At 42.5% G+C, this 22,454-nt stretch overlaps 2 protein-coding genes across 10 annotated transcripts in view; one reads left to right on the top strand and one right to left on the bottom strand.

Moving 5' to 3' along the window:
* Window positions 1-9,150: 9,150 nt before the first annotated feature.
* On the top strand, window positions 9,151-21,151 carry CFAP36 (cilia and flagella associated protein 36). Of its 5 annotated transcripts, none has more exons than XM_065060003.1 (12): window positions 9,151-9,345; window positions 13,317-13,381; window positions 14,255-14,356; window positions 14,927-15,041; window positions 15,227-15,314; window positions 15,654-15,705; window positions 16,496-16,622; window positions 16,886-17,055; window positions 17,436-17,591; window positions 18,412-18,447; window positions 18,532-18,614; window positions 19,682-21,151. In XM_065060003.1, the coding sequence occupies exons 1-12, from the start codon at window positions 9,228-9,230 to the stop codon at window positions 19,686-19,688; spliced, it is 1,119 nt and encodes a 372-aa protein (XP_064916075.1). In that variant the 5' UTR covers window positions 9,151-9,227; the 3' UTR covers window positions 19,689-21,151. The 5 variants fall into 5 exon arrangements, with proteins under 5 accessions (XP_064916075.1, XP_064916074.1, XP_064916077.1 ...); XM_065060002.1 differs by lacking the exon at window positions 19,682-21,151 and adding an exon at window positions 18,799-19,080; XM_065060005.1 differs by lacking the exon at window positions 18,412-18,447.
* Window positions 20,255-22,454, bottom strand: part of PPP4R3B (protein phosphatase 4 regulatory subunit 3B) — a 20,664-nt gene continuing 18,464 nt past the window's right edge. For all 5 annotated transcript variants that reach the window (XM_065059972.1, XM_065059971.1, XM_065059970.1 and 2 more), the window contains exon 16: window positions 20,255-21,923. In XM_065059972.1, the coding sequence (XP_064916044.1) occupies window positions 21,828-21,923 (96 nt within the window). In that variant the 3' untranslated portion in view covers window positions 20,255-21,827. The remainder of the gene's footprint in view (window positions 21,924-22,454) is intronic.

Below are 22,454 nucleotides of genomic sequence, written 5' to 3'. Positions count from 1 at the left end.
ACCAAAACGTCATTCAGCCTGTCACAAAATATCACCTTATCTTTTTGAGCTCCCTGTCTCAATTTCTTAGTGTCAAACCTACTCACTCATGTATTGAGTAGTAAACGTGCCAAAGGCCTTGCACAAAACACATGCCTACAGTCCTCAGGATTCAGTAGTACCTTTTACTCAGTAACTTACTCAGCCACTCTGGAAATACTTCTCTTTCCCATCCACTATCCCCTTTGGTGTCCTGGATTTACAGATGAAAGTTTTACCACACTAAGTGTTCACTGGGTATATAGCAAGGAACTCAACATTTTGTGAAAGTCAGTTTGAATCACTTCATTATATTTTAGATTAGTAGACAGCATGGAACACAACATGAAGCCTTTTGGAGGCATTTTCCAAGTAAAAAGTATTGCATTTCATCTGTAGAAAAGCTTTCAAGACACATTTTTCTCATATAAAATTATTCTGGCATAAAAATGCATACAAACTGCAAGGAGCCAATCATATTAATACCAAACATGCTAAACTGTATTTATTTCACTGAAAACCATGTGTAGTTCTGCAGGGAATGTAAAATTGAATTTAAAGTACAGGAAGTGCTCTATTATTGCTCTGGCGCTACAATGCAGAGTTGCTTTGTTGTTTGCTCTAAAATAGTGAGCTAAGCCTGTCCAGCCAAGTAAAGTGTCACCAAAATGTATCTTGCTGGTCTCATCTGCTTTCCCAAACAAGCACTTTTTCTACTTTATCACACTGAACACATTACCAGTATTAAGACTCCCAGCAGAGTCTCAAATGCAATTTCTAACCTCCCCCGCAACCCTTGTCCTTCTTCCAACTCTCTTCATGGCCTGAAGTCCTGCCAGGATTCTGCAAGAGCGCAAAAGCCTGGATTAGCTTCACCTCATGAGCCTCAAAGCCCTGCTTGCCAGCCCACCATGGGCATACGCAAAACAGCAGAACATCCTAGAGCCTTGCTGAGAGCCGTCCACTACAGCCAGCCACAGCAAATGTCCCAAGAACAGACACTGAGCTCTGAGGAACCTTGCATGTAGTAGTATCCCGGTATTAGGAGCCAACTAAGAGAGCATTGTAAGCACATATCATTCCCACCTCACTCCCCCAAAACAAACACACACCAAAGAGGGAAGGAATTATAAGCCTGGTCTTAGAAGATCCTCGAAGCCTCATCACAGTGGGAATGGCAGTTTATCTCAAAGACTGTCTAATCAGCTTTTCTACCTACAGGCTACTGAAAACAAAAGCCAGCAGCTGACCTCTCATCCCTCCACCTGAAAAGCACGGTAGCTTGCAGTCTTTTACCCCTGGAGAAAGTAGAACTAGGACTAGAAAGAAAAGGCCACAACAAAAAGCTGTATGCACTGAGAACTTCACGCTGTCTGCCTTCCATTGTTAACACTAATTTGAAATCACTAATTTTTGTGCCACTCATTTCACTTCATTTCCTGTCTGTTTTCTACAAAACCTAAACAGTCTGCTTTGTTCACACCTTTGTCAAGAGTGTTTAGAAGTTTTATACGCCTGCCATACTTTGGAAGTTTTATAAGGTTAAAAAAGCACGAGTAAGACATACATTAGGTGATATAAATCCTATGCAATGACAGCATAGATCCCAGCTTTGAGTTCTACTGTGAGGTAATCCGTGATACAGTCACAAAATAACCCATAAAGTTACACACAGCATCATTTGATAAGGAACATTCTATAAAAGCACAGTTTTCATTAAAGGACAAGTAAAAATGCCATATCCTGAATACATAGTCCACAAATTTAAACTACTTAATAAATAACTGATGGTGCTTTCATGAAAATCAACTATGAAAAGTTACAGAAAGCTTAATGAAAACCATGCATGGAATTCTACACTCAGTCTATCCTCCAAGTAGGAACACAAGCAGCCCTGCTTATGCTACTTTCATTTAGTCTGTTGATAAAGTTGTGAAAGGCTCCACTCTTCATCTCCCAGCTCTGCTTTATTTTGCCTTCCTGTTCTCACACGCATGGGTATGGCAGTGGTGTTTGGATATTGAGGGAAATAGTGCTCAGCAGCTCCTGGCCACCACCAACACAGCCTCATCGCTCACTCTGCTCCAGATAGAGCCTCTGGTACAAGCCTGATTAGGTGGAACCTTAGCAGACCATAAAAAGGAAATACCAGAGTAAGGGTGAAGTAACAACATGACAGCAACGCAATTTTTCTTCCGAGTGCTGTCTATGGTGGCAAATCTTTTCCAGTGATGCCAGAATCAGATCATTACCCTCACCTGCCATCGTCTGTAGTGGGTAATGTTGGCTCACAAGTAAATCTTGCCAGAGCAGAATAACAGCGTAGCTTTCCCCTACTTACAAACGTAGAGGTTTAACAGTAAAAGAGGGAAGAAAAGTAGAACTAGGAACACTTTCCATCTACTGCCTTCAGCAACCAGAAAGCCCCTTAAAAACCTTCTTGACCAGCACCCATCAAACCTGCAAGCTTTTGGGAGGCCAGCTGCAACAGTGATGAGAGCTGATGTGGTAGTGTGAGGAGGCTGTAATTTATGAGCTTTGCTCAGATCCCCAGAGAACTCACCCTGATGCTCTTGTGTCACCCTGAACTTCCATGTGGCTTAATCACAACTGCGAGCTGCCACAGCCTGAGCATTAATTGTTAGCACAGAATCTCTCCTACATCTGGAAGACAGATAACACACACCAGCAAATGGGATCAAGTTATGCATATGTATATGTAATTTGCTAATCTAACTTGCTTCGTTCTTCTAGTACCTGACTTGCTGCAAGTTCTATATATCTGAAAACTATGAAACAGGGCAGAATATGTTATATTCAACCACTTCTATCTGTATCTCCACTGAAATATCTCTTTCTTGTATATCCAATTTGTTTTTTTCTGTTTCAGAATTATAAAGCGCAGTTTCTGTGAAACACTCTAATGCATTGTCTTTTTTGTTTTTCCTGGCTTTTATGATCAACAATACAGTGCAATTAGCCAAAGTTCTTGGGGGCAACTGAAACATGTGGATAATAAAAATCAGAAATGCAAACTCCACTTAGATTCTTCTAAAGAGCCCCCAGACCAGCGCTTTTGTCTGTGCAGTACTAAATGCCTTCTTGAAAGCCAAGCCCTGCGGTCAGGCTGATTGGCTCAAAACAAACTCACGTCCCTAACAATTGCATGTAAGACTCTTCCTTGCACTACACAGATGAAGCAGCTCCAAGGCTGGGCAGCCTTCAGATCTGCTCTAGTTTCACTCTCCAGCTATCCTCAGGTAACACTTCACTAATCCTAATAATGACGAGCATTTTTTTAAGAGAAGTTCTAAAAACAAAGTGCATATTTACTAAATTGCTAAAAACTGAAGAGAAGATGAAATGAGCTGGCATGTAATAGAAATCTTTCCGCTTATCTTGTGTGACACTTGGCTGAAGATGTTGGAGATTCAAAAGAGGGATCCGGGAGCTGTAGAGAAAGTTTTGCAACCTCAAAACCAAATAAGATCTTTCCCAAAAATCCATATACAGCTTCTAAGGCTATTATTATTATTATCTTTTAACTATTATTGTCAAGGACTTGTGGCAGTCATGTTCCCTGAACTCTTCCTGCTCTTATTCTGCAAGGAGAAAAATGCCTTAGCATCTGGCAATTTATTCCTACATCCTTCAGATTAGAACACGGGGCAGAATGAAAGTTAAGTCAACTTAGATCAGTTTTTCTTCTCTTAAAGCAGTTAGGAACTTAAGTTTTCTAGTTAGGAAAAATCCAAACCATGGTCATGCCTCTGTCAGCTCTGAAGGAATTTAAATATTATTGTGTTGTCAGTAAGGTTAACAGTGCAGACTATGACCAAACCTAAGGCTGTAATTAGGTATTAATTTAGTACAATAAAATAAAACCAGTAGACTGTGCCACAAACAAGCATGTGTGCAGTTCAAGAGTTTTAGCTCAAAGCCACTTTCAGCTGGTCCTCGTGAAGCAGCTCACACGTGGTTCAAAGCTGGTGGTTCAAGGACCAGCCATCGTTTTGGAACTTTATAGAAAGCAATGAGTATTTGGTGCTCAGCTGTGACAAACCTTCTGGCAGACTAAATGTATTGAACTTTACAAGTTATCTGACAACTTCTAAACACAAAATTAGAACACATGCCACATCTTTCTATCATGATGGGTAAATTAAAGTTACTAACCCAGCCCTCATGGTTACGGCAGGACAGTGGAAGACACTTCTGAACTCCTGAATGGCAGGGAAGCTCTTCCACATGTAGTCTAATTAAGGGTCATGTCTCAATTTGTAATTGAGAATGAAGAGTCACAAGGGAACATTTCCCAATTTTGTGAATGCCTGAGATCGGTTACTGGCTGAACAATGAGACCAAGTGTAACCCTTGTAAAAAAGAGGTGCTGCTCATGAGATGAAACACGAATGAGACGGAAATGCTTACAACTCTTACAACAGCAGTCAGCTTCAACTCCACGTACTTCTGGAATTTAGATTTAGACTTGGCCATAATTACACACATTTTTAAACTTCTAGACTGGAATAAGGGAGTAGTACAAAAGCAGTGAAAGCATTAGCCTGGGAAATTTTGCCTGATTTATAAAACAGCGGAGTGTCACAACTGCAGGTGAACTACTCTTTGACTCCATTCTTTGCCTCTGGCTGTGATTTCATGTGTGCCAGCTTCCACCCCCCTTCTCCCTCCACTCATGGCTGCCAGCATCAGCCAGAGGAACCCTTCAACAATTCAGACAAGTGTTTCTTCATTTTCCATTGAAACAACTAGAAGAGACCCATTTGTTCAAATCTTCAGTCTAGATAAAACTTCAGCAAAGTTTCCTCTGCTTTAGGATGGAGTTTCTTATTTCCATTTTCCATCTTCAGGAGGATGGGCTCCCCACGCTGCCGCTCCTGGTTCAATGAAACTGTCTGCTTCAGAATGAAGGAGACAGGCCTTTTTCTCTTTTCTTTCTTTTTCTTTTCTTTTTCTTTTCTTTTTTTTTTTTTTAATTTGCTCATGGCTGCAGAACTCGGTGCCAGAAGAGATTAGAATAACAAAGCTCACGGGCTTCAAATCCAACCATCGAATTCACCTTGCCCTAGTTTATCTTCCCTCAATAACCATCACCAACACCGGACAGAAAAATCGAAATCATTACAAGCGTGTTTAGAATTCAAGGAAAATTAATGGTGAAAGTACTAGAGCAGTTCCTGAAATACTACTAAAATACTTAGACAATGCATGGAGAAAATTCCTATGAAAAGTATACATGTATATATGTGAATAACTCCTAGTTTTGGTGAATGAAGAGCAAAACTAGCTTTGGGAAAATACCTGAAATCAAATGGATGGACTTTTAAATACATGTGTGGGTAAAATCTGCATGGCATACAGTTTGTGGCATCTATATAAATAAAAAAGGGGGAAGAAATAAGTAATCTTGTACTTTTTAGTACTTTAGTACTTTTTTACTTATTTCCACAAATTATAAGGTGAAAGCTTTAGATATTGGACACTTTAGATGCTTTTAAGATTAGATAATGTAGCTAAGAAGAATAATTATAATGATATAAAAAGCTTAATATATTAGTTATTACAGCTCTTAAAAAGATAGTTGGGGGGGTTGGAGTCAGTAGGGTCAAGTGGTTTCTTAATAATAAATCAGTCTGCTCATTTTTAACAAAATCACAGAATCCCAGATTGGAAGGGACCACAAGGATCATCTGGGCCAACCTTTCTTGGCAAAAAATATTCAGTTGTCATTTCTGACATTTTCATCGGAGAAGACAGTTAAAAATACAACAGGATTCTTTCAGGAATGGTACGTGATGCAGGATGGTTTCCAGTGAAACAGCCTTATCTTTGTATAAAACATTCAAATCACAAGAGGAAAGATGAGCTTTATGACACAAAAGCAAATGACCTAAATAGGAAGATGTTTAGAAGTTCCTGCAGGAGTTTAGTATCCCTAAGGGGAGGAAAACTAAGATAACTCACCAGTCCTTATTTGACCTTAAGCGCTTCTTCAATGTGTTTGCGTTCCTTAGAACCAGCTTCACTTCTGTTTTAGCTTTGACTAAAGTACAATGATGTCACTGAAGTACACTGTATTTGACAAAACACCTCATCATAAGGAACTGCAAAGAAAACCAGACTGAGGGGTATTTTAACTTCTGCATGTTAAATTGTGCACATAACCCCCCACACTTGCTAGAACATACTCCATTTCTTCCTGGTGAAAAATAAAGAAGAGTAAAAATGCTCTGACCATAAGGTTTGCCCCATGAGTCAAAATACATGTAAGAAGGTAGCGTTTAGTAGTTTTTGCTGCTGTTTTATATAAATATAGATTATTCTGGAAGAGCTGTCTTGCAGCCATAAAGCAGACTCCCATCGGCCATAAAGCAGACTCCAATGGTTTCTTTTTTCTCATACTAAATATTTTGTAGCCGGGTAGTCAGGAAGCAAATCTCGACTGAATTCCCAAACAAAAGCAATGTGCCACTCTTTAATCGTCCGGCTACCGACTGCTTTTCTCTGGAGGGGCGAGACAGAAGATGAAGAGAAGACGCACGCACGTACGCACGTCAATCTGAGCAAGCAAGCTTGGAGTCATAAGGCTTAACCTTTCAAACTAATACTCGAGGGAGCTACGCCACTGACGTGAGAGGATCTGCCCATTTTCCCATGACATACTCGTACGAATAAACCCTCTGGCCTGCAGTTTGCAGAGCGGTTTGTGTTTTGCTGGAGTAAAAACGACAGCTTAAAAAATGTATGAGCTGCACAACTTTAGAGGCTTTAACAAGTCATCATTTGATCATGAAACCTATTTAAAGTTTTTTGAAGTAACGTGGTCTCACGGTCAAGTTCTCATGGTCTTCTCCTGCCCGACAGGCCCACAGTGCCCATGAAGAAAAAGGCCTTTGCACCACAGATTTCCAGAAGACAGCTTGAGATCAGGGTTCTCTTTGAGGTCAGGTTTATAAAACAAGACTGGAATTTCCTTTCAGAGGTGTAATTATTCCCTAAAAAAATCCCTCTCAAACGAAAACTTACAAAAACAAATCGGAAAAGTTGTATTAGGTTTACTAAAGTGAAAATATTTATAGTTGTTATAGTTGTAAGGCTATTTATTAGGTATTACAAATTAGGTGGATGGAAGAATTAAAGCCTAAGAAAAGAGTAATAATAAGACTGTTTACTATTACTGTAAATCTAGGTATTGGAGCTGTGCCAACATCCTCAAAATTGCTCAAACATCAACAAAATTATCCACATTGAAAAGACTAAAAGGAAGACATTCAAGGTGATGTAAACACAAGCTTTGCTTTGCCAATAGCTAAAAGCTTATTCTGCCTCACCATTTGCCTCTTTTTCATTTTATTTTTCAAATTCATTAGTTTTGACTCTCTGCAATAAACTAAAAACTAGGTGGATATACTATTATAGGCTTATAACTTTTTAAAACACCAAACCTCATACAGATAACACCCGGGCTGCCTATCCCATAAATATCCTTAGGACCTGACACCTACTGGAGGTGAAAAGAATTGGGTAGTGACATAAAGAATTCAACGGTATGCAGAGACTGGAAGGCCTGACAAAATTTGCTTGTCAGTATATATATAAGGCGATGAACCAAGAGGATGTCAAAATGTCTGATATCGTATAACAACTCGTACAGAGAAGGCGGAAAATGAAGCAGTAATAGCTCTATCGCGAGTCAGACAGGAGAGCGTTTCCTGCTCCATCTTGTGTTAGTAACAACTAAAGCACTAACTCGAGTGTTCCCCCTGACATCTAAGAACAGAACATAATAATGTTGGGCAGTTTCATACGAGGTGACAAAACGGCTTTGATTATAGCGGACAGAATTCCCTCATATTCATTACTCTAGCAATTTTTCTTGTAACTCCGATGAAATGCTTGAAATTTCACACAACAAAATGAAAAATAAGAGCACCCGTGTGGAAAGAATAAGCAGATTTTTCTAGCAGGAAAAGCCAGACGGTTTTGCCGTGTCATATAATACAGCTACGTGCACCAATTCGTAGGCGTGTGATGCAAAGAACAGAATTGGTTTTGCATTATGACCTCTTTGTCACAATCTCAGTATCTGTAGCGATTAAAGAAATTATGAGGCTCTTAAGATGTCAAATGAATTCTAAGCTAAGTGAGATGCATATTGTGAGCTCTCTGGTATGATGTATAAAACATCCTGCGCCTTGAAGTACACGCTGCCCTTCTTGAGAAGTCCTATCTGAATGTTTGCTGCTGTTTAGTTTCCAAGCATATGTTTGTTACAGGTTTTTACCTACTTCATTCAAAGGAGAGAAACATAAAAGTCAGCACTGAATTTTTATGCAGGTAAAACTCATTCATGTCTGTAAGTTTTTCTTGAGCAAGAACAATACAGCGTGATGTAACTAACTGGGATGACCACAGTACCACTTGTTCCTCGTTTGCATAAAAAATCCTCTAACAAGGATAGAGTTAGAAAAGGATAAATACCATTAGAAGAGTTTTGGTGGCTGAGTTTTATTTTGATGAACAGTTTAACATTTTAAGTTCAGGTACGTGGAACTGGAGCAGTAGGATGAGGACCATAAGTTAGCATTTGCTCTGCAGTGCCACAGCTCTCTGTGCATGATAAGATACGGGTTAAGGAGATTTTTCCATCATCCAGGATCATCCCCCACATATTTGTTGTTATGGAAACCGAATGTATAAGCCCAACCTTTACTATCCTGTAAAACTGTGAATGACAGAGGGATTATAACAGAATTGGTTGATCTCTGGGAGGGCACAGGGCCCTCTGGGATGAGGTTCCTCGGGGCCTCGTCCCATGGCATCCCCATTTTCCCCAACGCCAGGGAAGCCGCAGGCTGGCTGGTACCTCGAAACGGGTAGCGAGCATCGCGATTAGTACCGTTTTGTTCGATTTTCAGTACTATCGAGCACGTGTGTGTCAGGCCGGGGGACGCTGGGCAAGCGATCCCCCCACATCCTCCTCCTGGAGCGGCGTTCAACGATCACCGCCCACCCGGCTTCAGTCCCACTGTCCCGCGGGCAGCGCGCAGCTCCCGCGGGCCGGCCCGGGCCCTCCCCCGCCGCCGCTGTCCCTCCGTGTCCCGGTGCCGTGCGTGCCCCGCCCCGTGACGCCGGTTGCCGTAGCGACGGGCGCGCCGTTCGCCGTTCCGCCCGCGGCGGCCCCGGCCATGGCGGCGGAGGAGGAGGAGGGAGACGTGGAGTGGGTGGTGGACACGATCGCCGGGTTCCTGCAGGGGCCCGCCTGGTCCATCCCCATCCTGGAGTTCATGGAGCAGAAGTGCGAGGGTGAGCGGCGGGGCTGGGCAGCGGCTCAGGCCGCTGGGCCCGGGGGACGGGATGGGGCTGTGGACACACGCCGGGGGCCGAGGGGACACGGCGGGCCCCGGCCAGGGCGCTGCCTGCCCGCACCAGCCGCGGTTCCGTGCGGGCAGCGCTGTCCCGGGGTCCCCGCGGGGTGCCCGGGGATCCCCACTGGGGCTCTGCCCGGCCACAGGCCGCGCTTGGGCTCCGTGTGCAGGGACAGGCTGCCTCGCCCTTGGAAAGTCCATCTCCCCTGAGCAAGCGATTTTTCAAGATGTGGCAATTAGCATTCATTAGATCGTACAGGGGATTATGGCATGAGCTTACAGTGTGACAGCCAGGCGAGTTCTTCGTTCCGCTGCGTGTAACACCCTGACGTGGCTGGAGAGCCGGTGGAGGCCTTTAGTACTTTTCCACAGCTAGATGTTTCTCTTCAGGAAACTGGACAGTACCATTAAAATCACTGTCTGGCCAGCAGGACAGAAGAGTAGAAGGCCCAAAGTTCAGTTCCTGCAATTTTGTGAACAATGGCAGTTAATAGACTAGAAACCATAACTTAGTACCTCTCAAATAATTATAGTCTGCACTAAAGAGTCAACAGTTATCGGTTATGTTTTGTAGGCTGCCCTGCGCGTGAGTTCAGCTCAGGACCTTTTCTTCCTCGAGAAAGAGCTGAGCGAATCGTGGAATAATTTGGGGGGCAGCTTGAATAAACTGGAAGAATGGGCGGTGAGGGGGAGAACAGGGATGGACCTGTAGCTCCATGTAAAGGTGCTCAAGGAAACCTGCAGAGGTGTTCGTATGTGGTGAGGAAAGGAGAAAATAGACTTTCTGCAGCGGAGATGTGGCTAAATTAGTTCTGCTACTTACAGAACAGATTTTCTGCTGTTGAAGAACACCTGGATCCTTATGGTAGCAAAATAATTATAGTTTGGGCAAGTCTGAAGGCATTACCTAAGTCCTTTCGAAAAAAAAAAAAGGAAGCTTTCCTTTGTGATTATTGAAAAAAAGCATTTGGCCTGTGTTCCTGCCCAGCCTTAAAGTATTAAAGCATGTTGCTGTAGACTTTAGGATGACTTTCTGTGGCTACTGTGAATAAAACCTGTTCCTTTAGTATCACCTGACAGGATGTAGGATCCATTAATAACTTTAAAATACTGAAGTCATGGCTTCCAAATGCATTTTATTTCTAGAGACTTACTAACATCAAGCTCAAAGCAGAGTGGTTCTTACTATTTATGAGTTTACCCGCTTGCTCCTTCCTCCCCTCCGTCCTGCTGCGGGAGGGGAATGTTTTACATCCCATTGAGCGAAGCAGACACACCTCTGATTCACATCACAGGTTCTAAACAAGTTGTATTTATCCTATCCCAAATAGTTTCTGCCCTTCCCAAGCTTCCCGTGAGGCGGGATCGTTGTGAGGACGTGCACCGTGTTCTGGCGTACTGGGAAACGAGAGAGGTAAAGCTGCCAGACTTTTTGCAGCTACAGAGAAATCCAGGCTGGACGCTTTGCCCAATCTTGAGGCTGGTCAAGCGTTTTCATTATTGTGCAAAGGGTCTGGGTTTAGGGCTCGGGGGAATTGCTTATCCCTCTCTGGAGCAGTGATCTCTCTTTAGAAGGTTGAGGGGAATTTACTGGCAGTAAGAAGATTTAGCAAACCTCTGCACATTTCCATGGAGGGTGAGACTGGCTTATGTAATGGGCACTTCTGCAGAAGTTAGAGGAAGAAAGAGAAATCACTTGCAGTAAATGATATTCCAAGGCATCATTAGTGCTACAGAGTGCGCTTGGACAACTCTCAGACGCTATTGAGAAAAAAGAAAAGGCTGAAGAAGTGTAACTGCAATGCCAGGGTTGCTAAGAAGCACAGTTAAAGAAATGGGAAGTTTTAGTTGCAGGTATCTGTGCTGTTTGCTTTTCCTTTCTATAGATACACTGTACTGATTCTGTTCTTTTGTTGTTGCTGTTTTTGCTGAGGTATTTTGTCAGAACAGAATTCTTATTGTTCTCAGAACATCAGTCTTGGGGCTGAACAAGCAAATAAGCAACATTTTGATTAACTGACAATAATTTGTGATTCCTCAGAAATCGAATTTGAGCTTTGGCAATTGCTGTGTAAGAGATAGCCATGTATGTGCGAGTGTATGTAAGAGCTGGGGTTACTTAGGGCAAGTCCTTGCACTTCAACTTATAAGTGATGCTAATGGTTTTCTATCATCTATTGATAATTGTTTCTTCTCCATCTTTTGGGGGACTCGATTAATTTCTCATGGCTCGATCAATTTCCCTTAATGTGGCTGTGAAACTGAAGTCAAATCCCTGGATGCCTATTTAAGGAGAGACGGATTTTCAGTGTTATTCACATGTTCCAAGGTATTACTTGAAACATCATTTGGACATAGATGAGTTTGACAAGAGTTGTAAATCACTATGTGATTTAGGAGCCCTGGCTCCAGAAGATCCAAGGTCTGGTTCAAAGTGCTCGTTGACGGCACTGAACTCGAGGGGCGCTCACTGCAGCTTGTTTGCTTGGCGCTTCACTTCATCCCCTTTTCGCTCGGAGCCCGAGAACAGAGAGCAGCTTGTGCAGGCTTTCCACTCGGCTTTCCACGCTGTCCTGCAGCTCTGCGAGCACTCGGGGGACTCAGAAGCGTCCCCTTGGCATTTGAATTCATTGCTAGATATTCTTAAAGCCTTTTTTTTTTTCAAATCCCTTCATTAAAAAGAAATCCCTTGTGCAAAAATGAATCAAAAGCAAATGTTGGTTTTCCATATGACGTCATTTGAAAATCAAGTTTCCCTTGCTCGTTAACTGTTTGGTTGGATTTCTGTCATTGCGTCGCTGTAGGTTGTTGGGGAGCAATGCAAGTAATTTCTGGTTGAGGAGCAGCCTTGTGAAGGTGCAGAGATGTTGCCTCTGTGCTGTCACAGCTGGGAAAGGTGCTTCCCAAAAGGCACTCCAAATCTGCCCGCAAATTAGACTCATTCTATGCACATCAGTACCATCTTCTATCACACATGTCATAGATATATACATATATATATACACATGAAGAATAAATCACTCACTGACTTCAAAGCAAGCACATGGGAAATGACTTGTCCAACATGTAGTGGCTAATCTTGAAGGGGATTGAGGAAGGCTGATTTCTAAGCCTCTGCTTTAATTGCGAGCCTTTACATTACCTCTCTTCATTGTTGACATGATAAAAATGTAAATTAAAAAAAACCCCAAGCCCTAGTTTTCAGATTCTCTTATTTGCTGCTTCTTCCATCCATTCTGCAGTATAGAGATCATTAGCTTGATATTTCCAGTCGAGTTCTTAGTACAAACTTACATGAATACGATTAACATGGCCTATACTAGATAGAGGCTCATTTTGTCTAAATCAGGGTAGATGTAATTAAAAAACAGCTTACCTGCAGCAGATTTCGTCTGGAGGGTTATCTGCTTTTATGCAGACAGGGTCTCATCTTCCGGCATCACCTTGGCTTCTCACTAAGTGAATGGCATTTAAAAAAACTTGGTTGAAGTCATTAATACATCCTTCAAGTGAATCCATGGAGAGAGAGACATCTCCTGCTTGTTGTCTGCCATCTGCCATCATAGAACAACCTTACACAAGTTCACGTGGTAGTCCTTATGTTAAATCTTACTTTTTAGTGTACGTATCTGCTGAATCCTTAACTTGCCTGGAAAGCAGCTTCTATTATGAAGACAGGTTTTCCCAGTATTAAGTTATGAAATGTAATTAAAATAAATGACCAAAAGTACATGCTTAGCCTGAATGTGTGGAAATATATACTATTAGCAATAGTGGCCTATATTTTCCTGTGATGAAATGTATTACCTTGTAAATGTTAGTCTTTCTCTTTAAGGCATGAATTGATTTGTGGTGTGTACACTGACTCCAGAACGTGTCCGTGTTGTTCGTTTGTTTGTTCCCCCCCAGTGTTCGATGATGAAGAAGAAAGCAAATTGTCTTATACAGAGATTTACCAGGAGTACCAAGCTCTGGTGAGCATCATTCACTATTTGTGGTGGATTCCTAAGAAATATAGTTTAAAATGTGAAAGTATTATTTAGATGAACTTCTAATTGTGTTGTCTGTGTTAATTAGAATTTTCTGATATTGCCTGATGTGTTACCTAGAAATGCTTTGAGTCGTAGTTGTCATATGCATTTCTATGCTTACACATCAGATACGTAGAAAAGAAACTTAAACACGCAGTCATATCTCCTATGCTGTGGTACATGTTTTTCATTAAAAGGAATATATCTGCTAGCTAAAACATTGCACTTAGAAGCTTGATTATCTTCATATTTTTTGTCAAAATGACAAACAGCACAATGTCTGAGAACATGTACAACTTGTATTTCTTTCACTAATGAGTCTGGTGGTTTGAATTAACTTTCAGTTATCAGAAAAAAACAACAGGAGGTTTTCGGAGTGTGCTTAAAATACCTGTAAACCAATGCATCTTATTTAAAAAGTAGTTTTTTGTAACAAGGCTTGGTAATAGCTGACGTTAAAAAGCATCCATTGAATCAACACGCACCGACATCCGTTTGTGCTCTGGCCTTGGAGGCTTTCAGGCACACAGACTGGCAGAGCGCCCTTTACCTACAGGGCAAAAGATGATGAGGAATGCTAGTCAGGAGGCTGGGAAAAGGGCGGAAAAGTGAGCTGCTTGGAAACCCGAGAAGCTAAGCTAAGTACTAGTCAAATTTAGCAATGAAAATCCTTATTTTGAACAGCTTAGGAAAGGAAATAAAACCTGCCATATCAGAAAAATACAGTGTCAGCAGAAAAGAATATACAAGTATGGAAAAATAATATGATTCTTAGGGAAAAACCTCATAGAAAGTGAGGCTTGTACTTTCTTACAGGTTGAGAGATTGTTAGAAGACTATCTTAAAGAAGTTGGAATTAATGAAGAGAAGTTTCAAGAAGCCTTTTCATCTCCTCTTGCAAAGACACACACGTCACAGGTCATTTTAATTTTGTTTAGGAATATAGAGATGTAATTTTTAGCTTTATATTTTCATGAATGTCGCAGGGTGGAGATGAAACTTCAAAAAGTTTTCTGAAACATATCGTGTTGGTTTATATTAGGAACTTTGAGCAGAAAAATGAGCGTCTTGAAAATAACGCCAGGTACTTGTGTGGCGTCAGACACCTTTTGAGATCCGTCTTCTGTGCTTCGTATTTTCTAAACCGTAGACAGTGTTTCCACCACCTGTAGCTGCGTATTTGTCAGCAGGTTCCTCACTCCAGCTTACAGATTTGGTCAGGAAGTCAAATTAATTGTAAACTTACCCTGGGAAACAGTCCAGGTTTTGTGATAATATTATCGTGGCCATGTTGACCTAAAGACACAAACCATCCAATTCTTTTCTTGACTACTAACTCAACTTGTATGGCTGGAAAAATAGACAGGTAGGAGAATTAAATATAACTATTAAAAACATGCGCCACGGAACTTAAAATAACTTGAAGCAGACTGAGATGGTTGTGATTTCTCCAGGGTTTTTAACTTTGTGCGTATCTTCCCTCCACAGGCCATTTTGCAAACTGTGTTGGCAGCAGAGGATTTTAGACTATTTAAAACAATGATGGTACAGAAGAATATTGAAATGCAATTGCAAGCTATTAGGATCATCAAGGAAAGAAATGGTAAGAAGTGGTAAACAGGGGGTTTCACAGTTACAGAGAGGAAGAATTGTGTGTTTTTGTTTGGTTGGGTTTGTGTTTTAATTTCTCCTCCCTGCCTGAAGAAGGGTACCGAGTGGAGTACAAAGTGATTTTCTTTAGATTAACGCATAAATGTTGCTGTGGTGTTGTTTTGGTTTGGTTTATAGGTGTGTTACCTGACTGTTTGACCGAGGGTTCTGATGTATTCAGTGAAATTGAACAGGAAGAAATGAAAATACTGAGGGAGGTTCTCAGGTAAAAAACCAATCAGTCCTACTTCATACATTATTTTAAAATAACAAGTATGTAGGGCCTAAGTCTTCCAGCCTTTCCCAGGAAAGTGCCATCATCTCACAGATGACGTGAATGTTCCTGTCAAAATCCTGCTGAAGACGGTGGCATCTGTATGTTTATCGTACTTATTTATTTCTATGAAGTGCATTTTCCCTTAAGTTATGGAATTCTTTTGGACACTAACAAATTCACATTATCCTGTAATTCGATAGTTCTCAAATATTTCCGCAGTGCTAAATTTACCTAAAAGACACCGATACTAAAGTTGTCTTGAGTATTTATGCATATTTTGTGTTCCAGGAAATCGAAGGAGGAATACGAAATAGAGCAAGACAGGAAAAGGACTGAAGAAGTGAGTACCTTACCTTTCCAGCTGGGTTGCGCTGGTGATTCAGACATACTCTGATACTCCTGTCTTGGTTCCCACTGTATGGCTTTAGGGCAGTGGGTGCCACCCAAAGCAGATAAAAGGTCTGTCAGGAAGGGCCGATCGACAATTCTTTTCGAAAGGTTGCTCCTTTGTGTACGTTTTTCTTGGCGGTACCATTAACACCGGTGCTGTACACGATCCCATTAACCATCAGTCATTGGGATCAGCGCGTTCCCTCTTCTGTATCTGAATTCTAAAATCCCGGCAACGGATGTCAACCCTGCAGACCCAGAGAACGTCTGAATTACTAATATTGTCGTGATCAAAGAGACTTCAAAGTGTAAGCTGCTCAGAGATTACAGCTTTCGTAATCCTTCAGGAATTTTAAGGATCGCTTCATAGCTGGTGTAGTTATTCATGAAGTCTGCACAATACTGCCAGAACCTAATCAGCAGGAGCAGAAATCCTCTCTGCGTTAGAGTATCGCTTGGTCTCCAGCAGAGTAAACCGTGTAGAAAGGGCACAGGGTAAACAGGGATGGGCTCAATTGCAAATCGTCCAGCAACCGAGAAACAAAAAGAAAACCTGGGATAGGTACAGATGGTGTAATGGCTGCGCTACCGAGTGCAAGTCCTGGGCAGCTGGGATATTCCACCAGATTCAAGCTCTCTGCCAGTGCCTGCCGCTGTGCAAAAGCAGGGACGGTTGAACGCTGAAGTACAGCGCCAGGAAATGTAACTCTTGGCTTTGTTTGTTTCCTCTCTAACTTAAGGCCCGTGGTAAAGTTAAATCAGCAGACGTCACCTGCAGTTCTCCAGGAGACTCGAGGGGAGCTGTACAGGTGAAGGGGTCCACCGAGGGAGCCCATCCTGCTCAACAAACTCCAAAAACGCCTTTAGGTAATATTCTGGGAAAGCACAATGCTGAGACCATTGAAGAGTCCACCTAAAATTCATTCAAGAGGAATTATCAGAGCACCAAGCTGAATCTTTTTCTCTTTGGTTCAGATTTTTGTTACTCATTTTAATCTCTTGCTGACCTGTTCAGGAAAGCAGGAAAATTCGTAGGTGATAAGAAGCAAACTATATGTGTGCATGTATATGTGCGCATGCACACATATAGGGAGGTTGGTATATTTCTGTTCTTTCCAATTGCTCTTTAGAGGGATCTCGGGAATCTGGGAGGGAAGACTTGAAACCGGTCCGTGCGTTCCACAGAGGCCCAGGCAGCTCAGCACGACCAGCCGGCAACAGGGGCACGGAAGATGCCGGGAAAACGGCACCTGGAAGGGGTTCAGCAAACACAGCACCCAAAACGGGGCTGAAAGGACCTGTAAGTCGAAAACACACCAGAAAAAACCCCAAACCTAGAACTAGAATGCAGAAAGAGCGGATCACATTTTAAATATGTATCTAAGACAGTATTACATTTAAATGTGTATTTTTTCAACCAGCATGCAAACACTGCTTTGTGGGATTCACCAGTTTAATTTGCATGAATTTCAGCTCATCATCCTGGTTTTAGAATCGAATTCAGCCTTTGTCCCTTGATAATAGACAGTAGACAACTCTAGCTTGAAACTTCAACTTGGATGTTTTTCGGCTGGTTATTTTGGAGAGAAATGTGATGCAAATGCTTTTATCTCATAAATACGCAACGCACATACAAAAAATGAATTTCAAAATGTATTTTTAAAAAAAAAAAAATTGCAGAATTTCTCAGAACTCGAAGAACAGGAGCTGAAGCAGCGAGAGGACTACCTAAAGAAAAAACGAGACTTGCTGATGGCTGCAAAGAAAGAGTCGAGAAATAACGTCCTGGCGCCACCAGCCACGGAGCAGAAGAAGGAGCAATCGTCTCCTAAAGAGGTGAAAGATTCACACTTTGAATCATCCTGACCGTTGATAAAAAACACAGATGGTTTCGTGAAGATGTCGATGTTGTTGCTGAATATTGTAGCAGATAAAGAAAACAAGTGGGAGAAGCAGAGAGGGAGTATTTTCAAGTTACTGTTTCTGCAGAAGCCTCGAGGGTAGAGCTTTACTCAGTTGACATTATTTTGCTTCAGTATCACCAAATCCTCATGATTAAGTTTACGGATGGCTAAAATGCTGGTTTTCTCCTAATCTGTGACTGGCAGTTTAGGCTCCCTTAAATTCCTGGGATTTTTTTTCCAGCTGAAATAGGAAGAACGTTTTACTTTTGTCGTCTTTTTTTATAGGTGTAACAAATACGCTTCGTTCTTTTGTTCTCTTGAGAGTTTGGTGCCTATTTGAAATGAAGAAATGCTTGATTGCTATCAGTCATCACTAGAACAGAAGCAACGAAAAGTAAATCCTATCAGGGAAAGTACACCCATAAAAGCCCCAGACTGCTTTGACAGGACAGAGCTCTACCAAGGGAGAGGCCTCGAGCAGGAAAAAAAAGCCCAAACTTCTTTTGTTAATCATTGTTACGGTTAACACGACAATGCATTTGTCACAAACAGGTCCAATCTACACTTATATGAAAAGAAATGCTTGCAAACCCTCAGCGGAAATAAACTACTAGACAACCTTAAAAGCCACAAAAAGCAAGGCGATGAGGTTTAGAAGATAAAAGATCAGTGCAGTGGCAAATGGGCAGATGGATGTGAGGAGCCAGGTGTGCCCAGGAAATGCAATAATAGGTGTTTCTCTTTCCTTAAAGCACTCGGGAGAGCGCCAGGGTTCCAAGGGCTCCCAGGTGCGTCAGCGGTTTGGGTTACAGGTCGGGGTTCGTCCCAGGAAAGCTGGCACTTTATTGCCGTGTTTTCATTTTGCTTTTTAGGAAATGTCCGAAGAGAAGCAAAAATTACTACAGAAGAGGAAAATGCTGGCAGAAAAACTGAAAGAAGAAGTTATCAATAAGCGGTAATTTTAAGAAGCTTATTGCAGATGCCAAGAACATAATGATGCTTTTAGAATAAATCACAGAATCAATAACCGAATGGATTTGTTTTCCACTTAGTTTTAGAGAACTTTCGGACAGGCAACTCAGTACTTTCTATATATTTAAAATTACACTGAAATACACTAAAAACACTTATTTTTCCAGAATGCTGGAACCTCATTGACTGTCACTGGAACACGTTCCCCAGTGAGGCCATTGAACCATCACCTCAGCACACAGATTTTCCAGGCTACTGGTATTCTGTAGAACAAGCACAGATACAGAGATCTGTCCAAATAATTCCTATGGGAACAGCTCTGAACAAGTTAGAAATTTGAACTTTTTTTTATATTTAAAATTAGAAAACTTTGTTCCTTTTACTAGAATGTTCTAAACAAATTACCATTTTTCAGCTGTGCAATGTAATAAAGTCTAATTTCACAACTATGACCATCTTATTTTTGGGAAACAGAAAAAGCAGCTCAGAGTAGGGACGTTTACATCTTAACTCTTCATTACAGCTTTACATACTTTCGGGGCACTTTAATAGTCCTTAAGTCCAATTGTGCTATAAATGCAGCTTTAAGGAAAAAGACTCGCCTTAGTTGCAGAGGAAAAGCTGGGGATGTCACGAGCAACTCCCTTTCCAGGCAAAAATCTTTTAAAATTACCTGTCTGGCTTTGAGAGACTCAAAACACAGCAGAGGAGCTGGTCGCTGCCCCCGTGTCCTTACCTGGCTGCCGGCAGCAGGAACAGAAACCACCCAACCACTCCAGCTTCACGCAGCTGTTGATTAAAATAGCGTTTATAAGTGATACATGGTGGCAGATGTTCTGCTCTTTCCCTAAGAGGGGCAGTGGAAGGAGCCCAGGCTGGGAATCAGCACCTGTTTTGGTACAGACCTCTCCAGGGACCCTAAATTTGGTTTTAACAGGACACCTAAAGCCACTTTCCACAGTCTTTTTCTAGCAACTCTGAAAATTCATGACATTCTTGGCTTTGCTGCTCAAAACCCCTCATCTGTTGGTCTGAATGTATTTTTTAAAGCTCCTGACAGTACTTCAGGGAAGAGCAGGGGTGGTGGGAACACGGAGTGAGGAGCAAGACGGAGGAGTGAGGAGTGATGCGGCGGAGGAGGAAGGAGCGACTCACTTCACTCAGCCCCTCGCGGAGCTCGTTTGCGGTCACTGCTCATCAGGACAATCTGGCTCCACGGCCCAGGGGATGCGATTTTTCAGCCTCAGGTTAGTGAAGGCACGTTGTGCCGCTCCAGCAGCGCACACGGGTAGCGCCGGAGTTCATCACCGGTACCGACGGCGAGAAAGGACTCATCGGGAAGAAAAACACGATGGCCACACAATGAGCTGGACCAGCAAACGCTTCCTCAGCGCTGGGAGTTGATGGGGCCTGTGGCCAAAACACGAGTCGTCCCCTTCTGTGCTGCCTGCAAAGGGGACACGTCGGTAACAAGTCACACCCTCCCGGGGGGAATCGCGTCCACTGGGATCCAGTTACTTTAAAACTACCTGGATAACTCATCTTCAAAAATATTCTAAAATGGCCACATTAAAAATTCTGAGTCAAACTTACCACGTACGACAAACCAAACTGAAGCAGTAATTATGGAATTACAGGGTCACATTTTAATTCCTGAATTTTACAGTTCAGCATTAATATCACCACATGTATACAAATGGTGTAAAACAAGTACAGTGGTATTTTTAATACAAAATAAACTTCTATTTTATGGAAAAAACTATACTTCATATCTACACAGACAGCCCATCTTTTTCCAAACAATAGCTAAAATTAAAATTAACTACAAAAGTCTCCAAAACAGAGAAACTGCTTCAGTTTAAACTATTCCAGGAGAAATGGACCCATAACACATATTACGAGTGACCGATGTGGTGGATCGCAGCTGGTTCCGGATTTTAACGTGTCTGACGCGTTCAATTTGTCGTCGGGAAATCTCCTCGCGCTTCATCATGATCTCAGATCATAGGGGCAAGCTCACATCAAAATACGTACGGTTCACTCGCTGCTCTTGAAACCAAAACCTGGACTGTTTGCCTCGTTTCACTCACCTATTTCTGCCGCAGTTTGCTCACCTACTACGTGGAATGTGCTTTTATTTTTAAAAAGAAAGCGGCTTTCATGCTGCTTGTTGCTTCCGCCCCAAAGAGCGCGTTCTGTTAGAGATCATTCCATCTTGGTCCAAAGTGACTTTGGTGTTAAAACGCCGCTAAATTCATGGCCCTGAACGACGCATTAGTGTTTCCTGTCGCCACCTCAGTTACGCGAGGGAAGCGCAGGCAGGAAAGCGCTTTCCTGCTCCGAGCAGACCCAGCGCGCCCAGCACCCAGAAAAGCACCGAAATTCGCCTTTCCCCCCGCGGGTGCAGGGGGGCCGGGCCCAGCTCCGCTCACACAGGCGGCTGCGGGAGAGCGTGCGGAAGCGAGCGTTCCTCGGCATGGACGCTACCGCCTGTCTCATTAAAAAATAAGCAAAACCATCCATTTTGAATCCAGCTTCCATTTTCTCCTCTTGAAAAATAACTAATCGAAACTGATTTTTAATGGTTTTAAAACAACTCGACATGCACCGTTAACTGCAGCGTCCCTCCCTCCAGCAATGAGAAAAGCCGTTTTATTGGTAATAATGGTCCCAAAATCTGGATTGTTCTTATGCAAACAGAGTTAGTTTTCCCTTAAAATTGTTTTAAAAAGAGGCATCGCTAAAAGAACACAACTGACAGCACCATTACAAAATTAAGATTACTGGGTTCAAAATTTAAGCTTTTTTCCTAGTCCTGTTAACACCGGGGAAACCCTGCAATAGTTTTGAAGCGTTTAGCGTTCCGTGCCCTCCCGCCCTCCCGCCACCTGAGACTTTCCGTGCTGAGAAGCATCATCCAGGTCCTCTGAATACTAACCCTCTTTTTTTTGTGTTTTTTTTGGCAGCCCGAAGGGCAGCCTCTTATTTACTAGAAAGATCTTCAGTTCCTTGAAGCTTCGTGTTTACAGAACTAACCCTTTCTAGCTCATACACTGAGTTTCTTTTGCTACTCCTTGTATTATCTTACATACTCATGGGAGAAAGCTTTCTGCATCAGGTTCTTTTTAGCTCTTAAAACAGTTGCAGCATTTGAAACCCCATAATAAAAGTTTTTATTCCAAAGTTTTGGTTTCATTTAGGAACCCAGACGAGGTCTTTTCCGTGGAGACGTCTCCTCCTCTTCATCATCATCTTCATCGTCAGGATAATCCACTAGGCCAACGAGACTTCCCTGCCAAATATACAGCAAAACAAAAAATGAAGAAATAAAACCTCACATTAAAGAAAGTACGCCGGAATGCGCGATGTCAGCGCACAACCCCCCGCACCCTGTCGGGACACACCGGCCTGCAGGAGCTTTCTTGATGACACCTTTGTCATTCAAGGACCCGTTTGTCTTGAGAATGTTTTTGAACCAAGTCCTGGAACCTCCTCTCTCCTCTGGATCCGGCCTCAGCATTATTACTTACTGTATCTGACCTGCCTAAAAGCACTTACATCCCTGACAGCGGCACTGACATGATTCAGAACACACCAATCTCGTGTGTATCACACGCAGCAGCACCAGACAGTTCAAGCTGAGGAGCTGAGGTGGAAGACGCAAGATTAAACTGTGCCCAGCAGATCAGCAACAGCCTCGAGTCCCACCTAAGACCTCCTGAAACCTTCCCCCAAACTAGGCAGGATTTAGCTAGACAGGGTCTGGATGAACAGACAGACTGGAGACCAACGCCGACCCGCCACCCAGCACCGCTCGAGTCTG

The sequence above is a fragment of the Columba livia genome, chromosome 3, assembly GCF_036013475.1.
Source record: "Columba livia isolate bColLiv1 breed racing homer chromosome 3, bColLiv1.pat.W.v2, whole genome shotgun sequence".
Lineage (NCBI taxonomy): Eukaryota > Metazoa > Chordata > Aves > Columbiformes > Columbidae > Columba > Columba livia.
Note: the sequence above shows the minus strand (reverse complement) of the source record. Positions and strands in the feature narration are given on the sequence as shown.